The sequence below is a fragment of the Poecilia latipinna genome, unplaced genomic scaffold (assembly GCF_001443285.1).
Source record: "Poecilia latipinna isolate Pla-1442-1.1 unplaced genomic scaffold, P_latipinna-1.0 Scaffold1224, whole genome shotgun sequence".
In the NCBI taxonomy this organism is placed as follows: domain Eukaryota; kingdom Metazoa; phylum Chordata; class Actinopteri; order Cyprinodontiformes; family Poeciliidae; genus Poecilia; species Poecilia latipinna.
In genome coordinates, this window is record NW_015113840.1 from 136653 (window position 1) to 152918 (window position 16266).

General features: G+C 44.5%; 1 protein-coding gene across 6 annotated transcripts in view; it reads right to left on the reverse strand.

Annotated features, from left to right (window-relative positions):
- Window positions 1-5046: 5046 nt before the first annotated feature.
- The window catches only part of gata3 (GATA binding protein 3), a 15167-nt gene continuing 3947 nt past the window's right edge, over window positions 5047-16266 (reverse strand). The window contains exons 1-6 of one of the 6 annotated variants that reach the window (XM_015054023.1): window positions 12918-13373; window positions 12391-12771; window positions 11325-11852; window positions 9604-9875; window positions 8141-8266; window positions 5047-6404 (exon numbers count right to left, since the gene is read on the reverse strand). In XM_015054023.1, the coding sequence (XP_014909509.1) occupies window positions 6114-6404; window positions 8141-8266; window positions 9604-9875; window positions 11325-11852; window positions 12391-12625 (1452 nt within the window). In that variant the 5' untranslated portion in view covers window positions 12626-12771; window positions 12918-13373 and the 3' untranslated portion in view covers window positions 5047-6113. Of the gene's footprint in view, window positions 6405-8140; window positions 8267-9603; window positions 9876-11324; window positions 11853-12390; window positions 12772-12917; window positions 13374-16266 lie in introns of those variants that run through there. The other 5 variants (XM_015054028.1, XM_015054029.1, XM_015054026.1 and 2 more) reach the window with 5 other exon arrangements.

Below are 16266 nucleotides of genomic sequence, written 5' to 3' on the forward strand. Positions count from 1 at the left end.
CGTCTTTAGACAGTCAGTTCATGGTTTCAAACTCCTCTGGAATGTAACAAATCAGCACGCACCGCTCCGTTACCTAGCAACCCAAGAGGAGCTCCACTATGTCTGGTCAGTAGTTCTTTGCTGCACAATGGCTGCTGGAAAAGACAAGTGTTTTGTTGTCAACTTGCCATTCAGAAACCACTTACTGTGTTCATGTTGGTTGTGTAGAAGGCTCCATTTCTGCTTTTCAAAGATGTGTGGTTGTACAGTTGCACATCTGTTGGCAGCCATTTTTACGTGAGAGAGTAAACATTGAGTTGGTGGGGGCGTGGCCATTTGGATTTAAAGTGATAGAGGCCCTAAAACAGCTGACCAGACTGTACTCTCATTATCTAAGAATGATTTTGTGTATAAAATGTAATGAACATGTTTTGTGTAGGCCACTGACCTGTCCTAACACAATAAATCACCTTTAACATTTTAACATAAACTCTGAAAGCAGCTGCAAACCAGCAGAGACGAGTCGGTAACAATCATTGTTCAATATAATCATCTAAACGATGAGAAATGACTACACAAGCTGAAAACACAAGAATTCCTGAGGGACTCCACTGAAAACAGAATCTGGTGAGATGTCAGCCATCTTGGAGGTTCTCCAGTCTGCAGACTTTAACACCCAGATTCACTTAAATCTGTTTCTTTAAAACTCTTTAAAAATGTTTCTCCAGAAAAGAAACAAGTTTCGCAACTGCTGCCTTTTCTAAAACCTTTGTGAAATGTGTAACTCATGTCAGTATTCCCCAGGTTTTCTATCGGTTTCACTAGATTAGTGTACGTGCAGCGCTCGGTGTGAACAGACAGAATCTGGTTTGAATTGTGGGGCGGGGGAAGAATCATTAGCCCACAGCTCACAACCTGCTTCCCCACACCTGACCACACTGACACATATTGGTCCCTCAGACTAACCAATATGGCTAGAACAACAAAACATATTTTCTGTTTCAAATGAAAACAAAGCAGATCATATCTGAGGCAAGAGAAGAGGAGGTTGACCAACTATATTTAAAAGAAGGAAAAGGTGGGGTAAAAAAGCACATCCTGCTTCCTGTGGCGTGCTCATCATTTCTCAATCTGCAGAAAAATAACCCAAATTTTAACCAGAACATTTATTTACGTTTGTTTCAAAGATGAGCTAATTTTCCGAAGTTGCAACAATCCTCCCCGACCGCGACCCCGCGCCTGACCCCACCTGGAGACGGCGGCGAAGATGGACTGTCCCCGAGAGCCGATTACACCCTGAAATCTGTCATCATCCTCACCTGAAAGACGAGAGGCAGACGCAGGAAGAGAGGGAGACCGAGCGCTTTGGGGCGACCGAGACGAGATCAAGAGGAGATCACACGGTGCTCCGTCCTCACCTGAGCAGGAGCCGCACCTCCAGTCACCCCTGGCGGCCGGAGAGGTCAACCAGAGGTCATGGGGTTCCACCACAGGGCAAAGCTCTCCTCAATCTCTTCACACACACACACAGACACACACACACACACACAGACAGTGCTCCATTCTCATCCCACATGCCCCCATGACCTCACTATTAAAACACAGGAGCAAATCTCCCGATTGGTCACAGCGGCTCAGAAACAAATGATGCCGAATGCCGAAGTTGTGCAGAGCGAGGAGGAGACTGCTGCTCACATTCCTACCAATACACATCCCAACATATACACATATTGAGTTTCTGGGAAGTTTTGGGGGGGGCAGGGATCTGCTGTGAGTTATGCAGATGTTCAGGTTGCAGAGAGCAGGAACGAAACATGAACATCATGTTAGCATTAAAGGAGGGCTGCTATTTAAAATCAGGTTTCTTAGCTTCACGTCATGTAATAATTCCCTCACCAGTCACACAGGAGTGTTGCTTTGATTCTTTCAGGCATGTTGGAGGATCCTTTAATCTCCATGGCAACCATTCAGACCTGCCTAAACGCTTGCTGTCACCAAGCTCCGCCCATTTCCATAAAACTCCGCCCATTTCCATAAAACTCCTCCTCTGAGCTACAGGAGCTCCTTCTGCAGCTCATTAACATTGATTTCAATGTTAATCAAATCAACACTAACCCTAATTTCAAGGTGTCAAATTTCTTTCAAATGCTCTAATATGTTTGATATTACAGCATTTCTATAACCCGTGAAGGTAACTGCTGTGGGCCAGAAAATGGCACAAAAATACACAGTACTGTCCCTTTAAGGTGTAAATGTTAGAAATCACAAGAATTTCAACAGATATAAGAATCTAGAACTTTCATAAATACATTTACAAATATGACATGAACAGAAGTGCTGATTACAAAACATGTGACGCAGAAAGATGAGACATGAAAAGATGCAATGCATTGTTCGCACGTCTGAACCGGAAGTGATCTGCGCCACTGAACCACCATCTTGATGAACCAGGGCATCAACTCCAACAAAAATGCCAAAGTGCAGGAAAGACACGTCTGGAAAACCCGCTGCTGTTGATACTGACCGTATGAACTGCATGTAGGACCACTTAGCTTCTAGACAAAAGCTACATTAGCTAAGCTATTGTTGCTAGGTCTGCTGTAAGTTCAATAGTAAATATCACTAATATTCATCTTACCCATCGCTTCTTTTTTTAAATTATTACCATGTCGATGCTGGATGCAGGCCGAGCAAGTGGTTACCATGTAGAGGTTTAGCTTAGCGTATCTAAGCTAACCTCAGCAGAGATGTACCAAATCATGAACAAATGGTTCCAACACTCACAAAATGGTAGATATGAAATATAGATTTTACCGGAATAAAAGCGATCGGAGCAGATTCTTGATGTTTTCCAGAGCTAATCATGACGGTTGATGGTTCCGACCCAGATTCACCGGGTCGCTCAAATGAGTAAAAACTGCGCTTTCCGTTCGTCCAACATGAGATAACCATCGCAATCTTTATGAAAAAAATAAAAATGACATAAATATGCCCCAACAGTTTGTTCACCGCGTCTAACGCCATTGTGCCTTCCAAGATGGCCGTCAGCTACAAAGTTCCCGGAAGTGTGACGTCAACTAAGAAGTACGTTAGACTGTATGGCATGCCGTTATGAAATATTATTTGAAGCGAGACCATGTGATGCAATTCAGTATAAACTGACAAGAGATCCAATATGATGGAATGTGAAGCAAAACATGAGAATATGTAACACAAGAGGAAACAACATGATAAAATATGAGATAATATGACAAAACAGAATAAATGTGTGAAATTCACCCTGAATCTACAGTGAGGTCAAATCCACCTGCAGCAGAAGAACCTGAACGTCACGACAAGAAAGAAGACCTGAGGTGTTTCATCCTTCAGCTGATCTTCTGTTTGCCATGTTTTCAGCAAATAATCACCTTAAAACTTAGTTCCTGTTTTACATTTAAGAATCTGTTTTATCTCTGGGATTATTACAGATTCAGTTAAGAACTGTGAACAAGCTGTCTGTCTGTGACAAACTGCTGGAAACAAAGAGTCTGAGGTTGTCGTTTATCCGTCAACTCGACGTTTTGATTCTCTTTGCCGCTGTTTTATGTCTGAATAAATCAAAGGTCAAAGTTTCTGCCTTTCTAAAGTATTCACACCTCTTGAACTTTTCCTTGTTCTTCAAGCTGTTTGTTCTCTAATCTAACCAACTTCTGAGACTTTGACCAGATTTTATCCAGGGGTGTCAGAGTAAACAGCGCTCTTAGCAGGTTTTCAATTATAATTTTCACATTTTTAATTTTTAAAGTGCTTTTTATATAAAACAGTAGGATTACAGTATAAAACCAACAATATGATGGTCAGATGAGATCCTAACAATAAAAATGTAGATTAAAATACAGAAAAATAAATTATATATCAATGCATCAGTTTTTAAAACACCAAACTGGAGGTTTAATATTTAAAATCTGAGCCTCACTCCTCAGTGAAAACTGTTTAGTTACATGTTTTCCTGTAGAATCTCATATAACCTGAAAAATAAAGTAATTCAGCATTTTGTGATGTTTGTAAAAGGTTAAAGGAAAAAGGAGCAAAAAACACAGAAGAACTGATTCCATTATTTTTAAATATTTAACTGTCATCTTGGTTTATAATGGGATAGAGTCATTTTTTAATCATTCCACCATTAAAGTTTTTATTGGTCCTGATTGCTTGTTTTCCAGAGCGAAGCGTCATGAACGCCGGCTCACAGTGAGGCCGGGGACTGACCTGCACCAAGCAGAGAGAAAACTCAGGAAACTGCGACGGCTGCAGTTTTGTGCGGACTTGTTTGTACATTAATCTGCGGCAGACGCTGCCTGTGAATTCCTGGTATGATAATGATGTTAGAAAGGTTAAAGAGGTTTGAAACACTTAAAATTCTGCTCTGGAGTCAACGGAGGCCGAAAACGTCAGGAAGGGTTAAGCATGCAGAAGTGAGAAAGCGCTTCAGCTGCAGGTTTCTCATGGTTTAGTCTGTAGTTTATAGGAGAACATTTTATTGTGACAGGGAGACAGTTTTTATTTGCATGTGTGAATGCTGAATGCATTGGACCTTCTGCTGCAGGGTTGCTGATAAAACCTGCAGCTGCATCCATGCAGGTCCCTGTTCTGTCCCAGCTGAAGACGAAGCATCTCATGCTACATAGATATCGCAGGTTTCATTTCATGGCTTGATTCTGAATAATATTAGGAAACTGTGCAGCTTTAAATCAAGAAAAGATGGATGAATCTGTATTTATGTAGAAACAGGATGAGACAAAAGCACCTTCAGCCGTGCCATTTGACTTGTTCCTCCATCGCTGTTGTTTATTTCTTGTCTTCCTGTTTGTGCTCAGCTGACCCGACGCTGTTCCTGCAAACGCAGAGCAGCAGAACAGGAGCAGAACAGCTACATGTATGTCTGAATATGAGCAGAGGTGTGTGTATGTATACATATGGCCAGGTGTCTCTGGTTGTGGTTTTGTGGGCAGGTGAGTGGGTGGGGGTGTGCAGAGCGCCGGAGATCACACAGCACAGAAACACAGAACAGACGGCTCTCGACCACAGCGCTAACATGTCAACAGAGATTAAACTAGTTTATTATTTTCAAAGAGCAAAAAAAAAGGAAAAAAATTACGAAACAAAAAAGCAGTCATATTTTACACTAGTGATTATTATTAATTTTTTACAACCATTCAGTCTGCATAACATAAAGAAATAATTCTACATCTTTGTTTCTTTCGTATTTTTGGTACTCTGATTTATACATACAAATAACAAATACAGGAACTTTTTTTTCACAATGCATATAATCTGTGGGCAGAAAGAAAGTCTTTCAGATGATCCAATGTGTGTGTGTGTGTGTGTGTGTGTGTGTGTGTGTGAGCGCTTCAACACAAACCAATTGCCCGAGACGTATAGCACATCCAAAAAATAAAATAAAAAGGAAAAAAATCTAATAAAATAAGAGAGAGGCCGGCGGCCAGAGGCGCCGGATCTCTGCAAACTTAATGCGACACATTTCATGCAGGCAAAATCTGAGGCCTGCCCTGTCTCAAAGTCTCTCCCTCTCGCTTCTTTTCCTCATCCGGGACTCGGCAGAGTCTCTGCACCTGCTGCGACTCGTACCCTTCTAGTCGTTAGCTGCCCAGGGGCAAGTTTCCTTTTTTTCTTACTTAATTAAAAAGTCTTCATTAAATGTACTGTATTTCATACAATTTGTACAAATATGATCAGTCTGTCCTCTTCTTCAGCTGAACAAGAGGAAAGGAAAGGAAGCAGAGAGGGATGGGGTCCTGTTTCACAGGCAGAAGGTGAGGAGATGCGGGTGTCAGGGACTGGGCGCTGCAGTGGAGGAATGGCTTTTATACACAATGGAGCTCCATGTTGGGCGGAGTCTGCGGCTGCGGCAGGTGGAGGAGAAACGTCCGCTGGAAAAACAGAAACCTTCCCCTGGAGGTCAGTGCGCCGCAGTCAGTTCGAGTCTGCAAAGCATTTACATCGCAGAGGTACACTTGGGTTTTATAAAAATAAGACAGAACTGAGGAGAAAGGATCCCGCTTGGGTCGAACCGAAGAGTCTGGAGCGGAGGTACCGAAGGGCGTGGAGGTGACGGAGGAGCCCGGGGCGCCGGGGCCTTAACCCATGGCTGTCACCATACTGGAAGGGTGGTGGGGGGCGAAGGGGAGGCTGGAGGAGGGGTGCATGGGTGTGGGGGTGGTGAGCATGTGGCTGGAGTGCGAGAAGGGGGGGAAGGAGGACATGTGGCGGGACAGGGCGGCCGGGCTGAACGAGCTGCTCTTGTCCATCAGGCTCTTGGAGAATTCGTCCATGTTGTCTTGGGACTTTTTGCTCTTCTTGGACTTACTGGACATCTTCCTGTTCCGGGTCTGGATGCCTTCCTTCTTCATGGTCAGAGGTCGGTTGATCTGCTCTCGAAAGGAGACAGAAAGACGGCAGATTAGTACTTTGTCTTGAGATATGAGCAGGAAAAAACAAACATTTGTGACCAATTTGGAGCTGATGCATTTCAGAAACTCGACTCGTCCATTTCAGGCTGGTATTTAGATTTATATCTTAAACTGAAACATATTTGCAGCTGTGATGTTTCCTCAGAGAGAGGAAGACAAATAGAAGATGGAAGTGGGACGGATGGAAGCCATTCAAGCAGAGACGATGCCGGCCGGCCAAGTCCTTGTTCACTTGGCGTTGGCTAAAATGGCTCCAGCTGCGGTTAGCTACAGGTTGGGATGATGGGACTCCTTCTCGGAATAAAGCCGAGCATTTTTCAGCTGACTGTCAATGATTATCGGAGGACAAAGATCTCCTCTGGTGATGCGGTTTCTTCCTCTAAACTGTGACTCCACACGGTGGAGGTGGGGAAAACTTTCTCCAGCTCTGAGCTACGCTCCGTAAAGCCAGGCAAGCCTTTCCTCTTTGATGCCTGAAACTTCAAACATCTGAAACGGTTGACCACCTGAGAAAAGACAGCGAGGTGTTCACACCCAGCCCTCCTGTCAAACCTCAGCCTGTGACAGAGGTGTCAAAACTAAACAAACTGTAAGTCTCAGACGGTTACACCCCGTCCTCACTCAGCGGGGTCTGCAAACACAAGCTAGCTTAATGCTAATGTTTTCTGTCCTAATTAATCCTAATCCTGACGGATCTATCCAGAATTCACTCCAAGAATCTGGAATAAGATTCGAGCTCTAACAGAAATCCAGATTTACTCAAATCAACCAATTTGAGAAATACTCAGAGTCAAAACCAGCTAAGTACTGAAACGCATGCAGACACATAGCAGACTCTCCCTCTGGGGGTTTCAATGCGCAATCAGCTGCTAAATACAGAAAATACCAACTAGAAATAATTACTCCGCCAACATCTGGCGCCCCCTCTAGCGTGGCGCCCCTGTATAGCGCACTGCCACTTTTTACGCCACTGACTCAGAGGTTGGAGTCAGTTCAGATGCTAATAAGTAGCTGGGAAATCATCTTCCTCTTTGTGTTTAAGCTCACTCTCAGTCCGTTTTCAGTGGCGAACCATCGGCCAAGAGAAACATGGGAAAGTGATTTAAGAGAGGGCGCCTGCGTGACAAGCAGGGCGGAGAGTCTCTGCCTGCACACTGGGATATAAGCAAACTCTGTCATGTGAGAGAGGAAGAGGAGGGGAGGAAGAGGAGGGAGAAGAAATTACCTACATGTGGCCTGAGAGCAGTTAGTCTGCTTATTATTATTATTAGCTGGAGCTACAATGGCGGTTTGATTGGAAGTGACAGCTTTGTGCAGGAGAGGGGAGATAAACGAGTCCCCGGGGTGTCCGTCCTGTAGATGTGAAATCCTGTGCTAAGACACCAAGCGACCCAAAACGAATCAGGCAGATTGATGTTCAGAGGGGAAACCAAGAGGGTACAAACACCCAGAGAGAGAAAAACCGCCCAGAAATTAATCTAATTTTAATTATTATTTAAAAGCAGGCAGACTGCAGGTTGAGCTCACTCCACTGCCAATAAATCTGAGTTATCTCTGTGCTACGGAAATTCTCTGCAGGGACAAGTCAGATCAAATATTCACAGGAAGAAGAGTCCAAGATGAGGGGATGAAATATTCAGCAGAGCTGTGTGTCGCGGCGACAGCAGCAGATCCTGAGCAGGTTTATTACTTACATTGTGCAGCTTGAAGTAGAGGCCGCAGGCGTTGCACACCGGGTCTCCGTTGGCGTTTCTCCGCCACAGCGTTGTCGTCGTTGTCTGGCAGTTTGCGCAGGACGTCCCTGCCCGCCTGGCTGCAGACTGAACAAAAACCACGAGTCAGGTGACCGGAGCGACAAACCAATCAGCTTCAAGATCCACACAAAGCAGCGGCTCTTCCTCTAGTTTACAGGTTGTGGGTGAATCTACTGCCCTTTAAAATCCAAACTACATCTTTACATACATGTGAATAAACGCAGCAGAAACTCTTCAGATTTCCTTTCATCGCAGATCAAAAGCACAAGTTATTTCCTCTCTAAAACACTGAAGGCTTTTATTTTCACTGTATATATTTTCCATCTTTTTATGCATATAAGTGCAAGCTGAACATAGTTTAAAGAGCACAAAGACAGAAATGGCAGAAAAAGAGCTGCTTTCAGTCGGAGCTCTAAAAATAGCATCCTGGGGCGCATACCTCAGAGAGAATAAATATTTACAGAAGACATAAAAGCAGAGCCTTGAAACGCAGAGCCGTTCATCTGATTCAACCCTCCGTTCTGGAAAAAGCTGCATGTTTGAAACGTCAAACAATTACAGCGAAAGTTTGTTAATGCAGGAGAAACGCTGCAGCCTGGCAGCGATGAAGACAGAGAGCAGCAGCAGCGCCTTGACATTGATGTTATAATCTCTAAAAACAATCAATACCTACGGGTGACCGCAGAGGACACGCCAAAAGCGAACGACTACATTATCTCCTGGAGGCATTTCCAATTATACGGCTGTTGGCCTAATAAGCCCTGCAGCCGCTGCGTGCTGGGAATAACCAATCAGAGAGCAGCGGACTTTTATTCCTTTCACATGTTTTCCTTTTTACTTTACTTTCTGGAAATCTGATTTGTGCAGCTCTGGCCTCCACGAATAAATAAATATTTATTGAATTATTAAAACGTTGTGCCTAACGCTGCGCATCGCACAGGTATTTTAGCGGGTTTAAACAAGCGCAGGCCGTGCGGGGCTCCGGACAGCCTCTGTGTTTTGACTGCGCCGTTATCTGCGCCGCGCAGATATCCGGCAGCCCTTTCCTCTCCATTCCTTCCCTGAGACGTCGGCTTTTCACATTAAGGCCGGAGGAATAAGTCCAGAGGCCGGCAGAGCAGGGCTGGTCACCTATTGCTTCCTAACACTTTTTATTTTTACTAAATCTAGGGAACTCCTCTAAGCTCATAAGTCATGAGGGGGTTTCCCTACAGAAGAAACCTCAACCTATTTTTCTGGAGCTCAGTGCATGCAGCCACATTCAGCTGCAGAAGAAGCAACTTAAAAATACACATGAGTCCTTTTTGCAAACAGCAAAATCAATCTTTTTTTTTTATTAATCTGTATTATTTTCAGATAATGCATTAATTTTTTTTTCTAAGGTAGTATCTGAAAACAGAGACCTGCACTTGCCGAGTCAATTTCCTGCAGCTAATAGGCCTACTTCTTCCTGGATAGAGGGGGAAACAAACACAGAGAGAGACGGAAACGTCATCAGCAGAGAGGAAAATGTCGGTGGAGGAACGTACCAGCCGCCGCTTGGGCTTGATGAGAGGGCGGTTCTGCCCGTTCATCTTGTGGTACAGGCCGCAGGCGTTGCACAGATAGTGGCCCGTACCGTCCCGCCGCCACAGCGGGGTGGACGTGGCCCCGCAGTTCACGCACTCTCTGCCTTCTGCGTGCGGGAGAGCGCACAACATCACACACACACACACACAAACACACACACAGAAATAAAAGATAAAACACGGACACGGGGTCAGGCGGAGGCGGAAATATAAAAATCATGTTGATGTAATAATCAGGGCTGGCAGGAAAAAAAATCCGTTAATATTCGGACAAAACATGAATTCAATTATCAATAATAATAATAATAATAATAATAATAATAATAATAATAATAATAATAATAATACAGAGAATGACACATCAAACCTATTGTTAATTTTCTTAAGGTCCTTAAAACCACAAAGCTAACGTCTCTGAACAATCTGAAACATTTTGGATCATTTTTTAAAAATGTCACAGTTTAGCATTTCTCTTTCATTCACCATCTAATAACAAAAATAATATTTTATGCGAGAGTTTTTCTGGTCTGTTCTGAGATGACGGTGAACAGAAACTGAAACGCTGCAGCCGCTCCTCGTTATTTGAAAGCAGAGAGTGAAGCTTTGTGAACATCAGCGAGAAGCTTTCTGCCTTTTCATGCAGCCAAACTTCCCTTTTTTATAAATCACACACACACTCACACACACTGCTTTAGATGTGTGACAGACACACACAGGCACCTGGGAAACTGTTTCTCTCTTTCTCTAGTGACTTTACAAAAGAAAGAAAAAATCAAACAGGAACTGCGTCGGTTCCAGGCATGTGAGACAAACGCAGGCCTGAGAGAGAGAGAGGCTCCGCTGCCTGATTTCATTTTAAATAAAGGAGAAAATGTGCAGAAAAATCTCATAAGTACTCCTAAGATCTGAAAATATTCTGTAAATGCCAGTTATCTCCAGTGATCCTGGAATTAAAATCTTTATTTGCATTTTAATCCCGATGATATGCATCAACTAATCCACTGTTTTCACCGCTGATTTTAATCTCATTACAGAAAACGGGCTTTTTATCTGTTCTCATAATAATAATAATAATAATAATAATAATAATAATAATAATAATAATAATAATAATAATAGACCCCTCCGGCCCCCGCTCTGCGCCTCAGCGCAGCTTCCGGTTCTCGCGCTGGCTCAACAAAGCCACAGTGGCGCGCGCTGGCCTGACAGTAATGGGATTATCCTGAACATATAAACGGCAGACAGAGCAGAGAGCCGCCGTCTCTGTCTGCACCGGGATGTCATTAGAGCCAGGCGGGTTTTATTCTTTAGGAAGGAAAATACAGCTCTAAATATTTTTATTAAAATGGGAAAATATCAGATTAATTTCCGTTAGAAAAAATAGTTCCAATTTTTATTATATTATTATTATTATTATTACTAGATGAGGAGCTGAAAGAGGGCCGGCTCGGCCTGCCTGAGCTCAGGCTCTGGTTCGGGGTCAACATGGCTCTGCGGTTCTCTGTAAATCTGGGGAAACGTTAGAGCAAAAGGGAATGTAATAAACGCACGCCTACCTGAACAGGACCTTGTTTTTGGTCTCGTTTTGGAACCATAACTAGAAGATGACCCACCTATCAGGCTACTTGGTGGGAAGAGGCCGGGGCCGTATTCATAGGGTGGGTATGTGGCGATGGGGTGGTGGGCAGAGGTTGACCCTGCTCCGATTGACGCCACGCTTCGGCTGTGAGCTGATTCCAGTTTCATGCTCTCGGCCAGGGTCACCTGGTACTTTATGCACTCTTTGTCCTCCTGGCGCCCGGAGCTGCTGGAGCCCGGGGTGGAAATGCCCGGGTCCGGGGACACGTCTTTGGGAGGGGTCGGGGGGAAGGTGAAGAGGTGCGGACTGGAGTGTCCGGTGGACAGGGAGGTGGAGGAGGCCGGGGGGTAGACGGACAGGCTGGCCGGGGAGCCGTGGTGCAGCGGGTTCTTGGGGAAGGGGCTGAGGTTCCAGGGGGAGCTGCTGTGGTGGGGGGGGATTCCTTTGCTGCCCTCCAGCCAAGGCAGCGAGCTGTGCAGTAACGACGGGCGGCACACCTGGCTACCTGCAGCGGGAGACACAACAAGATCAGCAGCCTGCTCGGTCCGCAGCAAATCAACGATCTAAAATGTGATTTTCCAGCATATCAGGTAACAGAAAGCTTCATTTTCCCGTCTAACAGGCCCTGATGCAACAGCTCTGCTCTCCAAACGCCTCAGAACAAACTGCGAGCTGACGGTAGAGGAAGTTACACGGTAGGAAACTCCACAAGCGGCTGCATGCGGCGCTGCTGCCTCAGATGTTCATGTGATCAGAGGGACAAATTTCCCAAAAATCTCCACAAACTTTGAGTCGCCGTCAAACACGCGGCCGGCCAGAGAAACTGATCTGAAACAACAAGTCCTCACACTAGCGAGGCAGGTCGCGTTTCAGGTGTTTAGACGGAACACAAGGAGGTAAACTACGAGCAGAAACTGAAACCCGTCCCGGATCAAATTATAATGTGAAACCCAGCCGCAGAGCCTTTGCGTACAATCATCGAAAAAGCTGGATTATGATTAACAAATAAAAATAAAAAGGCCCCAAAGAGGCCGTCGACTCACCGGGTGGAGGAGGAGGGTACCTCTGGACGGCTCGGACTGAGTTCCCATAGTACGAAGAGACGTGGTTCCCCTGTCCATCGATATTAAACAGTACATCCACATCTTCCGCCAGCGGATACTGCGAAGGGTCCATGTACGAGTGGCCGAGGCCCGGGTGATGAGAGCCGGGATGCTGTTCGTTCAGCACCGCGGGATGATGGCTCATCCATCGAGGCTGGTCCGCACTTACTTCCATCGCTCGCTCTTTGTCTTCGAACCTGATTTAATTATTTCTGTTCTTCAGTAAAAGTTCATGTGGAAAAAAAAACGGAGCAAAGAAATAATCAGTCCCAAATCCGTTTGCGTTAAAATCCAACAGGTTCCGCGGCCGCTTCCGATCACCTGGAGACAGAGAGCAGAGCGTTAGTGTCACTTTCTGGTTCTGTTCTTCATGCAAACAAAGCGGCGCACACTGGATTCACGAAATAAAAAAATTAAAAAGAAAAAGAAAAAAGAAGAAAAGAAAACGCAGAGAGATTTAAACATACCCGCAGAAGCCCCGCATGCAACAACGCTGCTGCCGCACGAACACGGCCAAAATGGAATCCAGTTCGGCGCAGAGTTCCTGAACTCTTTCCTCTCAGAAAAAACGTGACCAGATATAAAAAATAAAAGATGTGAGAGTTTTCAGGCCGGTTCAACAAGTAGCGCAGAGCTGAGTCTGCGCTGCGCACTGAGCGGCACCAGCAAGTTCAACTCACTGATCAGATCTGCTGCTAGCTTTCTCCATTAACCCCGCTCTCTCTCTCTCTCTCTCTCTCTCTCTCTCTCTCTCTCTCTCTCTCTCTCTCTCTCTCTCTCTCTCTCTCTCTCTTTTCTTTTTTTTACAGTGAAGGCATTCTTTCAGGATGGCGCCAGGCAGCTCAATGCTCGCAGACAGCTGTGGCGCGACGCAACTTAAGGAGGGTCTGTCAGTGTCATCAGCTGAGGGGAGGGGCCTGATAATTGAATCCAACTAAAGCAAGAGAAGCAAAAACTGCAAGTTTTCAATCACTTCAGATAAAAAAATAAAAACATAAACCTCCACATTATTTATTAAAGGCTTTCAAAGGACACGGAAGTTTAAAAAGGCGCAAAACTGAACAGATTTAAAAAGAAACAGAAATAGAAGGAATAAATAAAGAACTTGTGGTGAGACAAGAATATTAACAAGTGTTTGTTTCATTCATGTCTCAAAGTGCTGCAGTGTGTGTGTGTGTGTGTGTGTGTGTGTGTGTGTGTGTGTGTGTGTGTGTGTGTGTGCAGCTCAGCCTGTTGCTTGGGGCGACCAGCGGCTTTCGGGACGTTTCTGCTCTTTAAATTGTGACAGTGCGTCCTCTCGCGGTGACAGCCTCATTATTCTGACTGTTGGCTCCAAAACGCAAAGCAAGCAGCGCGCGGCCAGGACCATTCATCATATTTCATTTCTTTACATGTTAAAGAAACGTCAACAATTATTAACAGAATATTTTGTGGCTCTGTTAATATTTCTGCTGCAGTCACGGCTTTATTTTAAAAACAGAAGAGGAAAAGTAAAAAAACAAAAAACAAAATATAACATTTGGAGAAAAAAACACAACTTGTATGATCTAATCTTATTTATTCTCTTAAAAATAAATTCAATAGAATATTAGGCTAATTTTCAGATTAAAAGTTGCATTAATAAATAATCTTTCAGCAGGTATTCAATATATTTTCTATTAAGCATAAATTTCAGTTTATTAAATGGAAATAATATTCAGATACTGAATTTCTTGTTTACATTTGTGATAAGCAGAAAATCATCTCATGAGTTTTAGTAGATCGATACTGTAGTAGTAGTGGAAATGTGTGTGTGTGTGTGGGGGGGGGGTGCGTGCATCGACGCCACTGGATGTGACGTCACTGTAAAGCCAGGAAATGAACCCGCACAGGGCGCGCAGCTAGGTGGGTAAAAGCAGTCGGGAGCGCGCACGCCCTTGCTGTGCAGCGGCGTCGGAATCAGCAGCAGCAGCAGCAGCAGCAGCTGCTGCAGCATCCATGAGCTGGAGGATCAGCGGGGCGCCGCACAGGGGAATTCATGAGCTTCATGCGCTCAACCAAAAACTGCACAAGTCGGCCTGCCGCTATGATCAGTCCTCATTTGGATCAAACGGAACCAGTCAGAACTGTTCCGGCTGCAGGGTCTCCCCCCAACGCCTCACTCTGCTTCAGGGTTTCTACAGTTAGTTTAATATTGGGGAGAAAGAGGAGAGTCTTCCTCCTGGAGAGGAAGAGGAGCAGACCGGAACCTGAATCTGGTTCAGAGTCCGAACCGGACAAAGCAGCGGGAAAATAACAACAACAACAACAACAACAACAACAACAACAATAGTAATAATAATAATAATAATAATAATAATAATAATAATAATAATAATAATAATAATAATGCAGACTGTGTTTCATTTCTCTTGGTTCGGGTGAACAGAACCAGTCCGGAGCCAGGCCTGTTCTCGACCAGGATGATTCTCTTTTAAAAATTAAAATCAAACTGAAATATCTCCAGGTTTGTTTTTTTTTTTCTGTAAAACATAATAAATTAAAAAATAAATAACAAAACAAAACAAAACAAATATTTTAAATGAATCCCTGAGCAGAATGTGAGCAGAGCTGCAGTCACAGTTCTGGGTCCAGTCGCGGTTCTGATGACGCAGATTATTTCTGCATGATTATGTCAAACATCTCTGATTAAAATCAAAAGTTTTTTTTTTTTTGCTCTGCGGCTTAGAGTTTAAGATGGGAACAGATTATTCTGCTGCCATGAGAGGATCAAATATTTTAGATTAGGTCTCGCCTACGTGTGTGTGTGTGTGTGTGTGTGTGTGTGTGTGTTTATCCCTAAACATCACTGTTTCCTTATGAATAAAAAGTAAATTACAACTAAAGGATAATAAATTAAATGATAAACCGTGTGAATTAAATTCAGCAGCCAGTGAAATAAATGTGTGAATATTTGGAGGTTCGGTGTGAGAAGTGAGAGGCTGTGGGCGTCTCGGTGCTGCCGGGGTCTCCGTGTGTCATATTTCTGCTGCTTTCTCATTTCTTCCAAAACAAAGTGGCAGAACAGCCTGACTAATATGTGGCTTTCGGCCTGACAGCAGGTCGAAATTTAGAAAAATAGAAAAATGGCGCTAACGCGTTGTTTGCGGAATGTTTCAGCTGCGGCGCGTTGAATCGGAGCGGGCCGCAGGTGAAGCCGGCCGCCGGCCGCCGGCTGCAGGCTGCAGGCTGCGGGTCAGGCTGCCAGGCTGCACCGGCGCTGCACGCATGTCGAAACCGCTGTAGCTCCCCGCAGGTAATCTATTTGTTACATCACTGAGTCATCTGTCACCTCGCTGCTCTTTTCAAGAAAAAGGAGCTGTTATTCTCTCCGGCATGTGAATCGAGGCTGCTTCTTAGAACAAAACGAGGGCGTCAAATTCTGCTGCTGAAACTTGAAAACAGAACTCCGGTTCCTAGAATGATTTAAACTGAGAACAAAAAAATATTCTTCGAGTGTAAAAAGGGAAAAAAATGAGAAGCTAGTATTTTCTGTCATTCTTTCCTACAGTGATGTGAAAAAGGAAAATGGTGAGCCGGTTGGCCAAGTTGTGATGCTTATCAGCGTCTGTATCGCTGCTCGCCAGACGCGCTGATGTAATCTGTCAGCCACCGTGCGGGGCCTCTTCACCTTCATTCAGCTCATTGCTGAGTTTTCAGAGGGTGGGCTTCCATTTACAAATTCACCCCAAATTTAAATATAGAATTAAAAAAAAAAAAAAAAAAAAAAAAAAACCCCCACCAGCAACAAAACCGGGGACCCACCGGCCGGGGGGCTCTGTTCAAACCCCCAAATTT